Below are 12,149 nucleotides of genomic sequence, written 5' to 3'. Positions count from 1 at the left end.
TTTTGGGTTGCTTCCACCTTTTGCCTATTGTGAATAATGTTGCCATGAACATACAGGTATACAGGTATCTGTTAGAGTCCCTACGTAAAATTCTTTGGATATACATATACAGATACATACATACATATATAACTAGAATAGAATTGCTGGGTCATTGGTAATCCTAGGTTTAAATTCTGAAGAACTGCCAAGCTATTTCCCGCCAGGGCTGACCCATTTTACATTTTCACCAGTAATATAGGAGGGTTCCAATTTCTCTATACTGTCAACATTATTTTTCCTATCGATGGCAGCCATTTTAATGGGTATGAAGTAATAACTCACTGTGATTTTGATTTGTACATTTCTTAAAAAAAAATATTTATTTATTTATTTATTTGTGAGGAGGACGGCAGGAGACAGAGGGAGGGAGAATCTCAAGCTGACTCCTCACTGAGCATGGGGCCTGACTCAGGACTCGATCCCAGGACCCTGAAATCATGACCCAGGCTGAAATCAAGAGTCAGCTGCTTAACTGACTGAGCCGCCCAGCTGTCCCAATTTGCATGGCCCTAATGACTAATGATAGTGAGCATCTTTTCATGTGCTTATTACCATGTGTATATCTTCTTTGGAGAAATGTCTACTTAAGTCCCTTACACTTTTTTTTTTTTTTAAGTTTATAGCACCTGTGTAAGTGGGAGGAGGAGTCTTCAAGCAGATTCCTTGCTGAGTGTGGGTTGAGTTATAGGACTTCTCTATATATTCAGGATATAAATCTCTTGCCAGAGATAGGATTTGCAAATATTTTCTACCATTCTGTAGGTTGTCTTTTTGCTTTCTTGATAGTGTCTTTGATGTACAAGTTTTTAATTTGGATGAAGTCCAAATTTTTCCTTTTGTTTCCTATATTTTAGTATCACATCTATGAAATCATTACCAAATCTAAAGTCATGAAGATTTTCCCCAGTGTTTTGTTTTCTTCTAGAAGTTCTTAAGATTTAGCTTTTAAGTTTATTTTGGTCTTTTACCCATTCTGAGTTCATTTTCACATATGCAGCAGGGTAAAAATCCAACTTTATTCTTTTGTAGAAGATACCCACTTTTCCAATACCATTTGTTGAAAAGTATGATCTTTTTTATTGAATGGTTTTGGCTCTCTTTTCAAAAATCAACTGACCAATTGCACTACTGGGTATTTACCCTAAAGATACAAACGTAGTGATCTGAAGGGGCACGTGCACCCAAATGTTTATAGCAGCAATGTCCACAATAGTCAAACTATGGAAAGAACCTAGATGTCCATCAACAGATGAATGGATCAAGAAGATGTGGTATATATACACAATGGAATACTATGCAGCCATCAAAAGAAATGAAATCTTGCCATTTGCGATAACATGGATGGAACTAGAGCGTATCATGCTTAGCGAAATAAGTCAAGCGGAGAAAGACAACTATCATATGATTTCCCTGATATGAGGAAGTGGTGATGCAACATGGGGGGTTAAGGGGGTAGGAGAAGAATAAATGAAACAAGATGGGATTGGGAGGGAGACAAACCATAAGTGACTCTTAATCTTATAAAACAAACTGAGGGTTGCTGGGGGGAGGGGGGTTGGGAGAAGGGGGGGGGGTTATGGGCATTGGGGAGGGTATGTGCTTTGGTGAGTGCTGTGAAGTGTGTGAACCTGGCGATTCACAGACCTGTACCCCTGGGGAGAAAAATATATGTTTATAAAAAATAAAAAATTTAAAATTAAAAAAAAAATCAACTGACCATATACGTGAAATGTTTTTTTCCTGGTTTTTTTTCTACTCTGGTCTATTGGTCTATAGGTCTGTTCTTTTTTTTTTTTTTTTTTTAAGATTTTATTTATTTATTTGACACAGAGAGAGAGATCACAAGCAGGCAGAGAGAGGAAGGGAAGCAGGCTCCCTGCTGAGCAAAAAGCCTGACACGGGGCTCAATCCCAGAACCCTGAGATCATGACCTGAGCCAAAGGCAGAGGCTTTAACCCACTGAGCCACTCAGGTGCCCCTATATGTCTGTTCTTATCCTAGTACCATATTGCTTTTATTACTGCAGCCATGTTGTCAGTTTTGAAGTTGAGAAGTATGTGCCCTTATTATAGTTTTTGGCTTAAAATCTAATTGATTGATTTTATGTTGAACCATCCTTGCATTCCTGGGATAAATCCCACTAGATCATGGTAAATAATGGTAAATAATCCTTTTAATATGCTGTTGAAATCAACTTGCTAATATTTTGTCTTTTTGCATTCATATTCATAAGGGACATGGTTTTCCATTTTTTTTTCTTGTGGTATCTTTATTTGGCTCTAATGTCAAGGTAATGCTGGCCTCCTAGAATGAGTTAGAAAGTGTTCCAAACTTTTTCATTTTTTGAAAGTGTATGCAAAGGAGTGATGTTAATTATTCTTTATACATTTGTGAAGCCACTTGCTCCAGAACTTTTCTTTGTTCATGCCGTTTTCAGGGCAAAGTCTAAGATTTAAGGGAAGAAAGTCTTACTGCAAGGCATTTTCTTTTTAAACTTTTTTTTTTTTAAAGATTTTATTTATTTATTTGACATAGAGAAATCACAAGCAGATGGAGAGGCAGGCAGAGAGAGAGAGGGAAGCAGGCTCCCTGCTGAGCAGAGAGCCTGATGCGGGACTCGATCCCAGGACCCTGAGATCATGACCCTAGCTGAAGGCAGTGGCTTAACCCACTGAGCCACCCAGGCACCCCTGCAAGGCATTTTCTTAAGAGTGCCAAGGTCCACAAAAGAATTTTCCCAGGGACCCCTGCTGATACAACTAGTTCAATCTAATCTTCACTCACAAGATATGATTTTTTAAAAAAGATTTTATTTACTTATTTGAGAGAGAGAGAGAGGAAGAGAGAACATGTACAAGCTGAGGGTGGGGAGAGAGAAGCAGACTCCCTGCTGAGCAGGGAACCTGACTTGGGGCTCAATCCCAGGATCCCGAGGTCATGACCTGAGCTGCAGGCAGATGCTTAACCAACTGAGCCACCCAGGCAATCCTTACCAGATATGTTTAAATTACTTCTTAAAAGTAAGCTGTAGTTTGTAACTGCCTTATTACGTATGCCTATGATATGTGGATGGTATACTTTAGTTCACAAAGGTTGGACCCAAGTATAACAAGTCAACAACATGCCTTATATCTATTTGAAAATCTCCAGGTCTCTTTAAAAACCACATGTTTTATTCCTCTTTATGTGAACTGTGGGTAAAAACAGAAGTTAGAAGTTTGGAACTTGGAATCAGACAGCCTGGAATAACATCTGTAGATACTAGATTAAGTAGACATATTAAAAGCAGATTAGATAAACCGAAGAGTTAAAATTTTTAGTTCTTTAGGCTTTTCTGAATTTCAAGTTTTCTCTTACTTTAATCCAAGGTGGGTTTTAAAACTGTATTTATATATGAAATACATAAATATGTATATTTACAAAAATAGATTTTTTTTTTCTGGGCACTTGCCTCATTAGTATCTGTAAGTATATTCCCATGTCCTTCAACTAGGAAGACCATAAGAGATTGCATGAAACTCTTTGCTTCAACCTCTACACATTTGGGATATTTTGGCTACTGAACCCCAAGAAACAGTACTAGTAGGAAATAACTGACAGAAAACTAATGAAAAATAATAGTGTCTTGCATTTCCTTTTACCCCCAAGGCAGGGTGGGGGAGGGCAGGACTGCTAGGTCTCCCATTAATCTGCTTGCTCTTTTCATCTTTGGCCAAGGAAAATCTCCTTCTTGATCTTAGACCGGCCACCCAAATCTGTGCCCCACACCATTCATTAATTTGATCTCCTCAAATACAGCTGCAATCCATTTTCTTTGAATTTTTCTTCCTTTGCTGCATTTGTTAGAATTAGACTCTATGTCCTTCGGGGCAAGACTCTTTTTATTCCATATATAATTCTTTTGGGTGGTCGTGTGTTAATATCAGAATTTAAAACCACCTAACCTTATTTATAAAATTGGTTTTCGTGTTTAAATGGCTAGAGTAAATCATGAAAGGGGAAAAAATTACGATTGCCAAAGACATACTACTTGATATATGTGATCTCATTTCATCTTTCAGCGACCCTGCAGTAGAACTGTCTCTATTTTACAGATGAGGCTCAGAAAGTGGCCTGGCTGCAACTTAAACCAAACTTTTGCTGATGTCAAAAACCTCTCTTCATGCTCTTTCCCTAAACAATCGGCCTCCAATCTGTACTGAGGTCTGAGGAAACTACTGAGGTCTGAATCCAGTTCGTTTAGATCCTTGACTCCTTGATGGTTCCATAACTCAGATTTTATAGTTTCTTTCTTTAATTGTTTTAAAGATTTATTTATTTGAGAGAGAGAGCACACACACTCATGAGCGAGTGGGAAGGCTGAGGTGCAAAGAGAGAAGGAAAGAGAGAATCCCAAGCAGACTCCCCACTAAGCACAGAGCCCCACATAGGGCTCGATCCCTGGACCCTGAGATCATGACCTGAGCTGAAACCAAGAGCTGGATGCTCAACTGACCGAGCTACCCAGGCACCCTAAATTTTACAGTTTCAACATCATAAATTCTAGCTCGGTGGTTAGGCAGGTGCAAATTTATTAAACATGTGCTATTAATAAATTAAAAAATGAAAGAAAAATATTTTGAGAAATAAATAGGACCTCAGCTTAAATATAAATTTGGCATGGGTCCTCTAAATAGGTCACGCCCCAGAACTGAGGTTCTCAAGCTTTCTTGATTCATGCCACACCAAGGCCGACTGAAAGAGCTAACCATCCTGTTTACTAAGTAGCGAGGCGCTAACAACTTAATAAATGCTTGTGTCTTAAATACCTTACAAAAATTTGTGTGAAAAAAGTAATACAATTAAATTGAAATAAATATATTTTTGTTTTATTCTAAAATTACCATCATTATGTATTAATGGAACATGTGCATCTGTTGGGCACTGCACAACTTCTCAAACCATGATATAAGATTGTCTTCAGTTCCTGTTTTACATTTTCACTTGATACTTGCTTTTCTGTCACAGCAGCTGCCTAAAATCCAGTCTTAGACACAGCATCATGGAAAAGTGTGCATTCCAATGTTGAAATCCAACCATTTTGAGCCGACGAGCGACGACTTTGTACGGTATCTGACAGATGTCACTGTTTCCCTCAGACGTTTAAAATATCCTGGGGTGCCTCAGGGCCCAGGCAAATCTTAAGACTATCTTTCCCCCCTTTCTTTGTCTCTTCTTTCCTTCTCTCTTTTCCTCCCTTCCCTCCCTCTTGCCCTTCCTTTACTTTCCTGTAGGTTTGTTATGGTGATAAAACTCAACGTTCATTTGTAAGTCCAATTCTCTCCCTGTGACTGAAATCTTCAACCTGGACTGAAGTCAACAGGAAAGCATATGTTTTGACTGAAAGACATATGGAAATCTGATGTTTAGACACATTTCTCTAGCAACAAAGCGAAGTTTTCACCAAAGAATTTTTTTCCGTTATCCAACTATCTCCCACTGGATGAACCAGGGAAGACAGAAAGAAAGAGGGAGAGGGAGGGAAGGAGAGAGAGAGAGAAAAAAACCTTGATTAATAAACCTTCTTTATTTAAAAATGTGATGTACGAGGTGGGGCCTTTGAGAGGTGACTAGGTCAGGAGGTTGGGGCCCTCAGCAATGCAATCAGAGCCCTCACGACACAGGGACACCGTCCTTCTGCCACGTGAGATGCATAAGCAGACGGCCATCTGTGCAACAGGAGGGGAGTCCTCACAAGATACTAAATCTGCTGGCGCCTTGACCTTGGCCTGTCTAGTGTCCAGAATTATGAGAAACACATTTCTGTGAGTTATAAGTCACCCGGTCGACGGTGTTGTTATAGCAGCTGGAATGAACCAAGACAGGTCTCTTCATAGCTTCCTTTTCAGCAGGAAGAGTCACTATTAAAAAAAAAAAAAAAAAGGAAAAAAAAATTGGGCACTAAGGGAAAATCTGAGGCACATGAGCGTTTCGTTCACAAATGGCCAGTCAACCGTTCTGTCATGGCTGACTCCGAACGCATGAGGATGGTCTACGTCATTCTAGGCCGACAGCAGCTTCACACAAAAGAAGTTCCTTTCTTGTTTTACCCACTTGCAGCACGTGCTGGTGCGGGGCTCTGCTCCTCGCACTCCCTCGGAGGACTCGGGCCGAGGACAGCTTCGTCCTGATGTGGCGGGAAGAGCATATGGCGACTGTACCCCGGCTCTTTCAACTTCTGCCTCGAAGATCGAACCCTTCCACTCCCCGTGCATTGGCCGACACAGGTCACGAGGCCAGGCCCAACTCCAAGGGGGTGGGAGGCGTGCGGGAGCACCGTGGGCAGGAAGGAGAGGAGGTAGAAAGTGCACACCCTTCCTGATGACTGCTCTTGCTCGGAAGGCTCCCAGGCTCACCCTGTCCACGAGAGAACTGTGCCGTCAGCAACAAACACACCCTTCCCCCTTCTCTCCCTCCTGCAGGAGGTCATGGGAAAAGGCAAGCTGGATGTGTAGACCCTAGCCCCCGTCTGGCCAACTCTCACCAGGATGGCAAACGTTGCACATGACCTGGTCCCTGTTGTGGGACTTTTGTATTTTCTGAACCTCTGAGCAAAAGGAAGCTGCAGCCCAACTTGGGGTCAGAACAGGAAAGGTGGCAGAGGGTGACCCCGTATGGCTGAAACAATCCTTGAGAACCCCCATCACAGTGGGGGATGGGCAGTGGGGCTGCTGGAGGGCTGGGCGTGCCCTTGGCCCACAGGAAGGACAGCTCAGGGGAGCAGAGTAGAGGCAAGGACAACTTCAAGGGCAGGAGGGGATGAAACAGGGGAGAGGTGAGAGAGAGAGTGGGGAAAGGGTAAGACGGGGAGCATGAACACCCTTTTGGTCTCTGGTCAGTCAGGGGCACAAAGCTCTTCTTACGTCCCACACAGTGTGACTCATAAGTGTCCCAAATGCATGTTCCCCTGGGGGCCTCTGGGACGGGCCCGGGTAGGTCTTCTGCATTGGAAATGTGAGTTCCTCTTAGAAGCACACATGTACTAACACTCGCTTTGTTTTGCTTGTTTGTTTTTTTAGCTCACCAACCAATGACCTAAATTATAATTTGGATTCCTTAAAAGACACCTAAAAGGAGGAGCTAAACAGGGGTGTGGGTTTAAAGATGAAATGTCCTATGGTAACCAGAGGGCACCTGATTCCCCTGCACCGATACGATCCAGATAACATTTAAATTCTGGTGTTCACAGGATCGCTTAGTACATCGAGTCCTTTTATTGTGAAATAAATCATTGTATTTGGTAAAAGCCAGTGATGTCAGGTAGAGAGAATCATTTGATGTCATCAATCAGAACCATCAGAGAAGGGGCACAGCTGGTTTGAGACGAATCCAGTTTTTGGAAGTTCGTGGCTGCCAGAGAAGTGGGCGATTCCCCACACTTCTCAAAATGTCACCGAGAGTCCTTTACTTGGTGACTCTCCCTGTGCATTCCGAGAGAAGTCTTGTTCCAAACACAGGTTTCCCTATAAACTTTCCAGGACCACATCTACTGTGGAAAAGATGCTGTTTGTAGCATCAGGACTCCACACAAAGCATCCAGAGAAAGAAACATTTTTAAATGTTTATTGAAGACTCAAAATTCTTCCCACGTCAGGAAAAGATGACCAGATCCACTGCTCAATTAAGCTCTGACTTGAAGACTGGAGGCTTGAAGAAAAATGCAACCACTTCCTGCTGCAGATAAACTGAAAGGAGGTTCATGTGAAAGATATGCCGCGGCAACAGTTAGTAGGTGTCATGTCAAATAACGGATGGCCCAACGGGACGGGCGACAGGGTAAGCCTCATAAAAAGTATGGCGGACTCGGGGGCAGAGACCAGAGTAAACTCCAGCTCCTGGAGGACTGATGCCGTTGCTTTTCTGTTCAGTATGGATTTTAATTAGCAATGTAGTCTTCCTCACAAATGGTTCCGTCAGTTGTGCTTTAATTATAGACTTTGACCAAAAGAGCCAGAAGGAGGGCCAACAGAGCCAGGCCTACAGACACCCCCAACGCACAGTCTCCACGGAGCTTTTCCAAGCGGAGCGTCATTCTGGAACTCGCGGGGTCCCGCCGAACCGTGGAAGTGTGGGGCACCGAGCTCAGGTCAGTCCCAAGCCTTTTTCTGAAGTCCTATGAAGATGGAAACATAGAGGGGAAAACGTGATTGTGAGATACAGAACAGGTCTACTGTGACTCTCAGTCAAGCACGAGTCTCTCAAGGAAGCTTTTTTGTCTTTACTGAGATGTAACTGACAGAGAACATTGTTATTAGTTCAGGGGGGCAGCAGATGGACTCCAAAATGACCCCCACAGTAGGGCTGCTTATAACGTCCAGAGCCACACACAGTCACAGCCTTTTTTCTTTTGATGAGAACGTTCAGGATCTCCTCTTGGCAACTTTCAAATATGCAACATAGTAACTGTAGTCACCGCCCTGTGCTTGATCCGCCCAGAGCTTACTCAGTGCCGTAACTAGAAGTTTCCACCTTTTGACCCCCTTCACCCACCTCGTCCACCCTCTCCACACCCCCAACTCTAGCAACCACCAATCTCTCTCCAGATCTATGAGTTCCATTTTTTTTTTTTTTTTTAGATTCCACAGATAATTGAGCCCATATGGCATATGTCCTTCTCGGACTTAATTCACTTAATTTCCTAAAGGTCCATCCACGCTGTTGCGAATGGTAAGATGTCTCCCTTTTTTATGGCTGAGTAAGACTCACATATACAGACACATGCGCACACACACACACACACACACAGGATATATATCCCACATCTTCTTTGGATAAAGAGAATGGACATTTAGGCTGTTTCCGTATTTTGGTCACCGTGAATCATGCTACAACGAACACAGGGGTGAGTGTTTTCCCTTTCTTCAGATAAATATACAGAAGAGGAACTGCTGGATCATACGGTATTTCTGGTTTTAATTTTCTGAGCTGCCACCATACTGTTTTCCACAGCGGCTGCACCAATTTACATTCTCTCGCAACACTGCCCCTTTCTCCACATCTTTGCCAGCACTTCTTGTCATTTCTTGCCTTTTTGATAACAGCCATTCTGACAGGCAGGAGGTGATAGCTCACGGTGGTTGTGATTTGTGTTTCCCTGATGATGAGGGACGTTTAGCATGTTCCGTGTACCTGCTGGCCAACTGGATGTCTTCTTTGGGGAAGTATCTACTCACATCCTCTGCCCTTTCTTTTACTAGATTGTTTTTTCGCTAGTGGGTTATAGGAGTTCTCTATATATTTTGGATATTATCAGGTATCAGATATATGATTTGTAAATATTTTCTCCATTCAGGTAGTCTGCTTGTTTTGTTGATGGTTTTCTTTGCCGTGTAAAAGCTTTTTGGCCTGATGTAAGAAAAGAAGCGATCGCTTAGTAACTTCTCCAACACAGACACATTCAAACACCCACCGTGGGTCAGGTAGCCCCAAGTTAGGTATGAATAAATCACATTTCTTTGCCTTGAAGTATCAGGCCAAGTTCCTGATTTTCAGATAATATACAAAATATATATGAGAGAAAGAGAGAGAGTTAGTTTAAGGAGAAGCATAACATTTTTAAAAAATTTTTATTTATTTATTTGACAGACAGAGACTACAAGTAGGCAGAGAGGCAGGCAGAGAGAGGAGGAAGCAGGCTCCCCACTGAGCAGAGAGCACAATGTGGGGCTCGATCCCAGGACCCTGGGATCATGACCTGAGCCGAAGGCAGAGGCTTTAACCTGCTGAGCCACCCCAGGAGAAGCATGACACTTATGTACAGTGGAATCATATAAAAGATGGACCTTTGGGAGATGGAGCCATATCTACTCAGCAAAGTAAGAGAATGAGAGAGGAGAGCTGTGGAAGCCGTTTTATTCTGCAAACATATGCCTCCGGGTGGCGAGTCCCAAGATGCCCCAACATGAAGAGGGAGCTGAAGGGTGTGGGTGGCCGGAGGGACAGGCCCACCGCACGAATTTTCTGGTAGTCTGTGTTCCCTGATGCTTTCTACTGGGGGGTGTGCAGACGAGTGGGGAGGGGGCACGTGGCTGCTCTCAAGATGGTTCTAGCTTTTCGAAGCATAACGTTAATTCGATTATATAAGATCTCCGTCTTATCTACAGGCTTTAGAATCGCTGCCTCCACTGCTGAGACCTGAAACACCACTCAGAGATGGATATGGAAGTGGGCAGGAGGGTGTGGATGCGAGGAGCAGTGTGGGGGCACGAGGGGGCGACCCAGAGGCAGGACAATGTAAGACACATCTGTGGAAGTACAAGAAACCCACAGCAGCACCAAACGTGTTTCAATAACCTTTTTATTTTGAGTATTCTTCCTTCCAAGCTCCCTAAGACCCTCTTGTTGACCCCTGCATCCTCTGGGTGGGAGTTGCAGCTCATCACACACAGTAGATGCAGGGAAACCATACCTTCCAGAAGGAAACGGTGGCCTGAAGGCACAGGGTGCACCAAAGGGAGGGAAGAGACCGGGAGTAGAGGATCCAGTGGTGAGCTGCGGCGGGAGGTGATGAGCATCTATGTTAGGATGGTGGCAGATGTCCCCCCCCCCGGAGAAGGAGGGACCACGGACTTTTGATGGAAAACCCACAGGACCTGAGTTCAGACGAGTGAGTAACGAGAGGTACAGAGAACACGAAGGGGGAAATGAAAATAATGTTCAGAATCCAGTTTCCACCGGCTCATGATTCCATGTGAGAGACGCGCAAGGATTCTCGCTTTGATGCTAGGAGACTCGTTGCAAAGTCAAAACCAAAAAACGAAAAACAAACTGCTAACCACCGACTAAATCTGCCAACCCGGTGCCAGTCCAATTAGGGCTCACTTGTGCGCTTCACAGGTACCTGAACTGACCCCCTGCTTGCGTCCATCCCCCGAGAAGGGGGCGCACAGCGGAACAGACGAACAGACAGACGAGCTTCCTTCCCTGCGGGGGTGGGGACAGTCACCAGAGCTCACAGGTCCACCCAAAGCTGCCCCCGCCTCAGGGGACCATTCTCTCATGAAGCTGGCTTTCTGTGTGATACTTTGGAGCTAAGAATATGCCGACAAACTTAGTTTGCCTAGAAGTAGTCTCAGTATCTCAAGGACAGCCCGCATCTGGACCCAGCAGCCAGCCTCGGGAGAGAACGCAGTTCTTCTTTGCTGCAATGACATCAGGGATAAGAGTCCTTCAAAGCAGCGAAGCTCTCTGCCTACTTCACCCCCAGGCTTGGCCCTGCAGCTGCGGGGATGGAGCGGGGACACAGCGGGGACTCGGGAAGTGCTTAAATGTGACCGAGTGAGTGAATGGGAGTGCACATTCCCGAGGACGCACAGATGATTAAAAAATGTGCCTCTCCCTGTCCCTCGTGACCTGTGTGTCCTGTGATGGGCACAGGGAACGAGTCTACAGGAATCCCAAGGTGTTGCCCCTAGAGATCAAAGCTTCTTAAATTTGGATTTACGAGACCATCCTTGAGAGGCGAATTCATGTCTCATCGGCCCAAGTTTGAGATTTTTGAGACCAACCCGGCTTTGAAAAGCCAGTGAAGACTACAGACTGTACCCCTAAAAATGTGGGGGTGCCTGTGCCCGTATGCACTCAGCCCCACTCACACCCCCACTTCAAGAGAGCTCAGCTAGGGGTCCAGCCAGACAGCGTGGGGACTAAGGTCTTCTGTTCAGCAAAAAGTACGAATACAAAATTAAGTACAGGGTATGGAAGGGGCCCCTCCCAGAGTGAGCCCCTGAAATGCAGTCTCTCCTGGCTTCTGGAAGAATCCTCCTCTGTTCTGCCCATCTGTCTGCATGCTGGACCCTGGTTCTACACCCGCCATTTCAAACTGTCCCTTGGTGATTGCTGGCACCCAGCCAGGGGTCAGGCGGCCCTGGGCAGGAGGAGGCCATGTCTTAAAGCAGTGAGCATCTGTGTTTATAGAACCTTCTGCTTCCCAAAGCTGCCTCATAGCTAATGTGTTTGTGCTCTCCAACTTGACTTTCGATGACTGTTCCACAAAATTTCTGCTCCTTCTTCTAACTCATCTATCATAAAATTTTCTCCAAATATGAAAGTTACCCAGTGAATTACCG

The 12,149-nt window shown here is 44.3% G+C and overlaps 1 protein-coding gene across 7 annotated transcripts in view; it reads right to left on the bottom strand.

Moving 5' to 3' along the window:
* Window positions 1-5,589: 5,589 nt before the first annotated feature.
* The window catches only part of CDKAL1 (CDKAL1 threonylcarbamoyladenosine tRNA methylthiotransferase), a 631,102-nt gene continuing 624,542 nt past the window's right edge, over window positions 5,590-12,149 (bottom strand). For all 7 annotated transcript variants that reach the window (XM_082730990.1, XM_082730994.1, XM_082730992.1 and 4 more), the window contains one exon: window positions 5,590-8,194. In XM_082730990.1, coding sequence (XP_082587116.1) covers window positions 8,006-8,194 — 189 coding nt within the window. In that variant the 3' untranslated portion in view covers window positions 5,590-8,005. The remainder of the gene's footprint in view (window positions 8,195-12,149) is intronic.

Source organism: Mustela nivalis (assembly GCF_964662115.1).
Source record: "Mustela nivalis genome assembly, chromosome: 5".
Taxonomy (NCBI): domain Eukaryota; kingdom Metazoa; phylum Chordata; class Mammalia; order Carnivora; family Mustelidae; genus Mustela; species Mustela nivalis.
The sequence above is the reverse complement of the archived record's forward strand: the minus strand, read 5'-3'. Positions and strand labels throughout refer to the sequence as shown.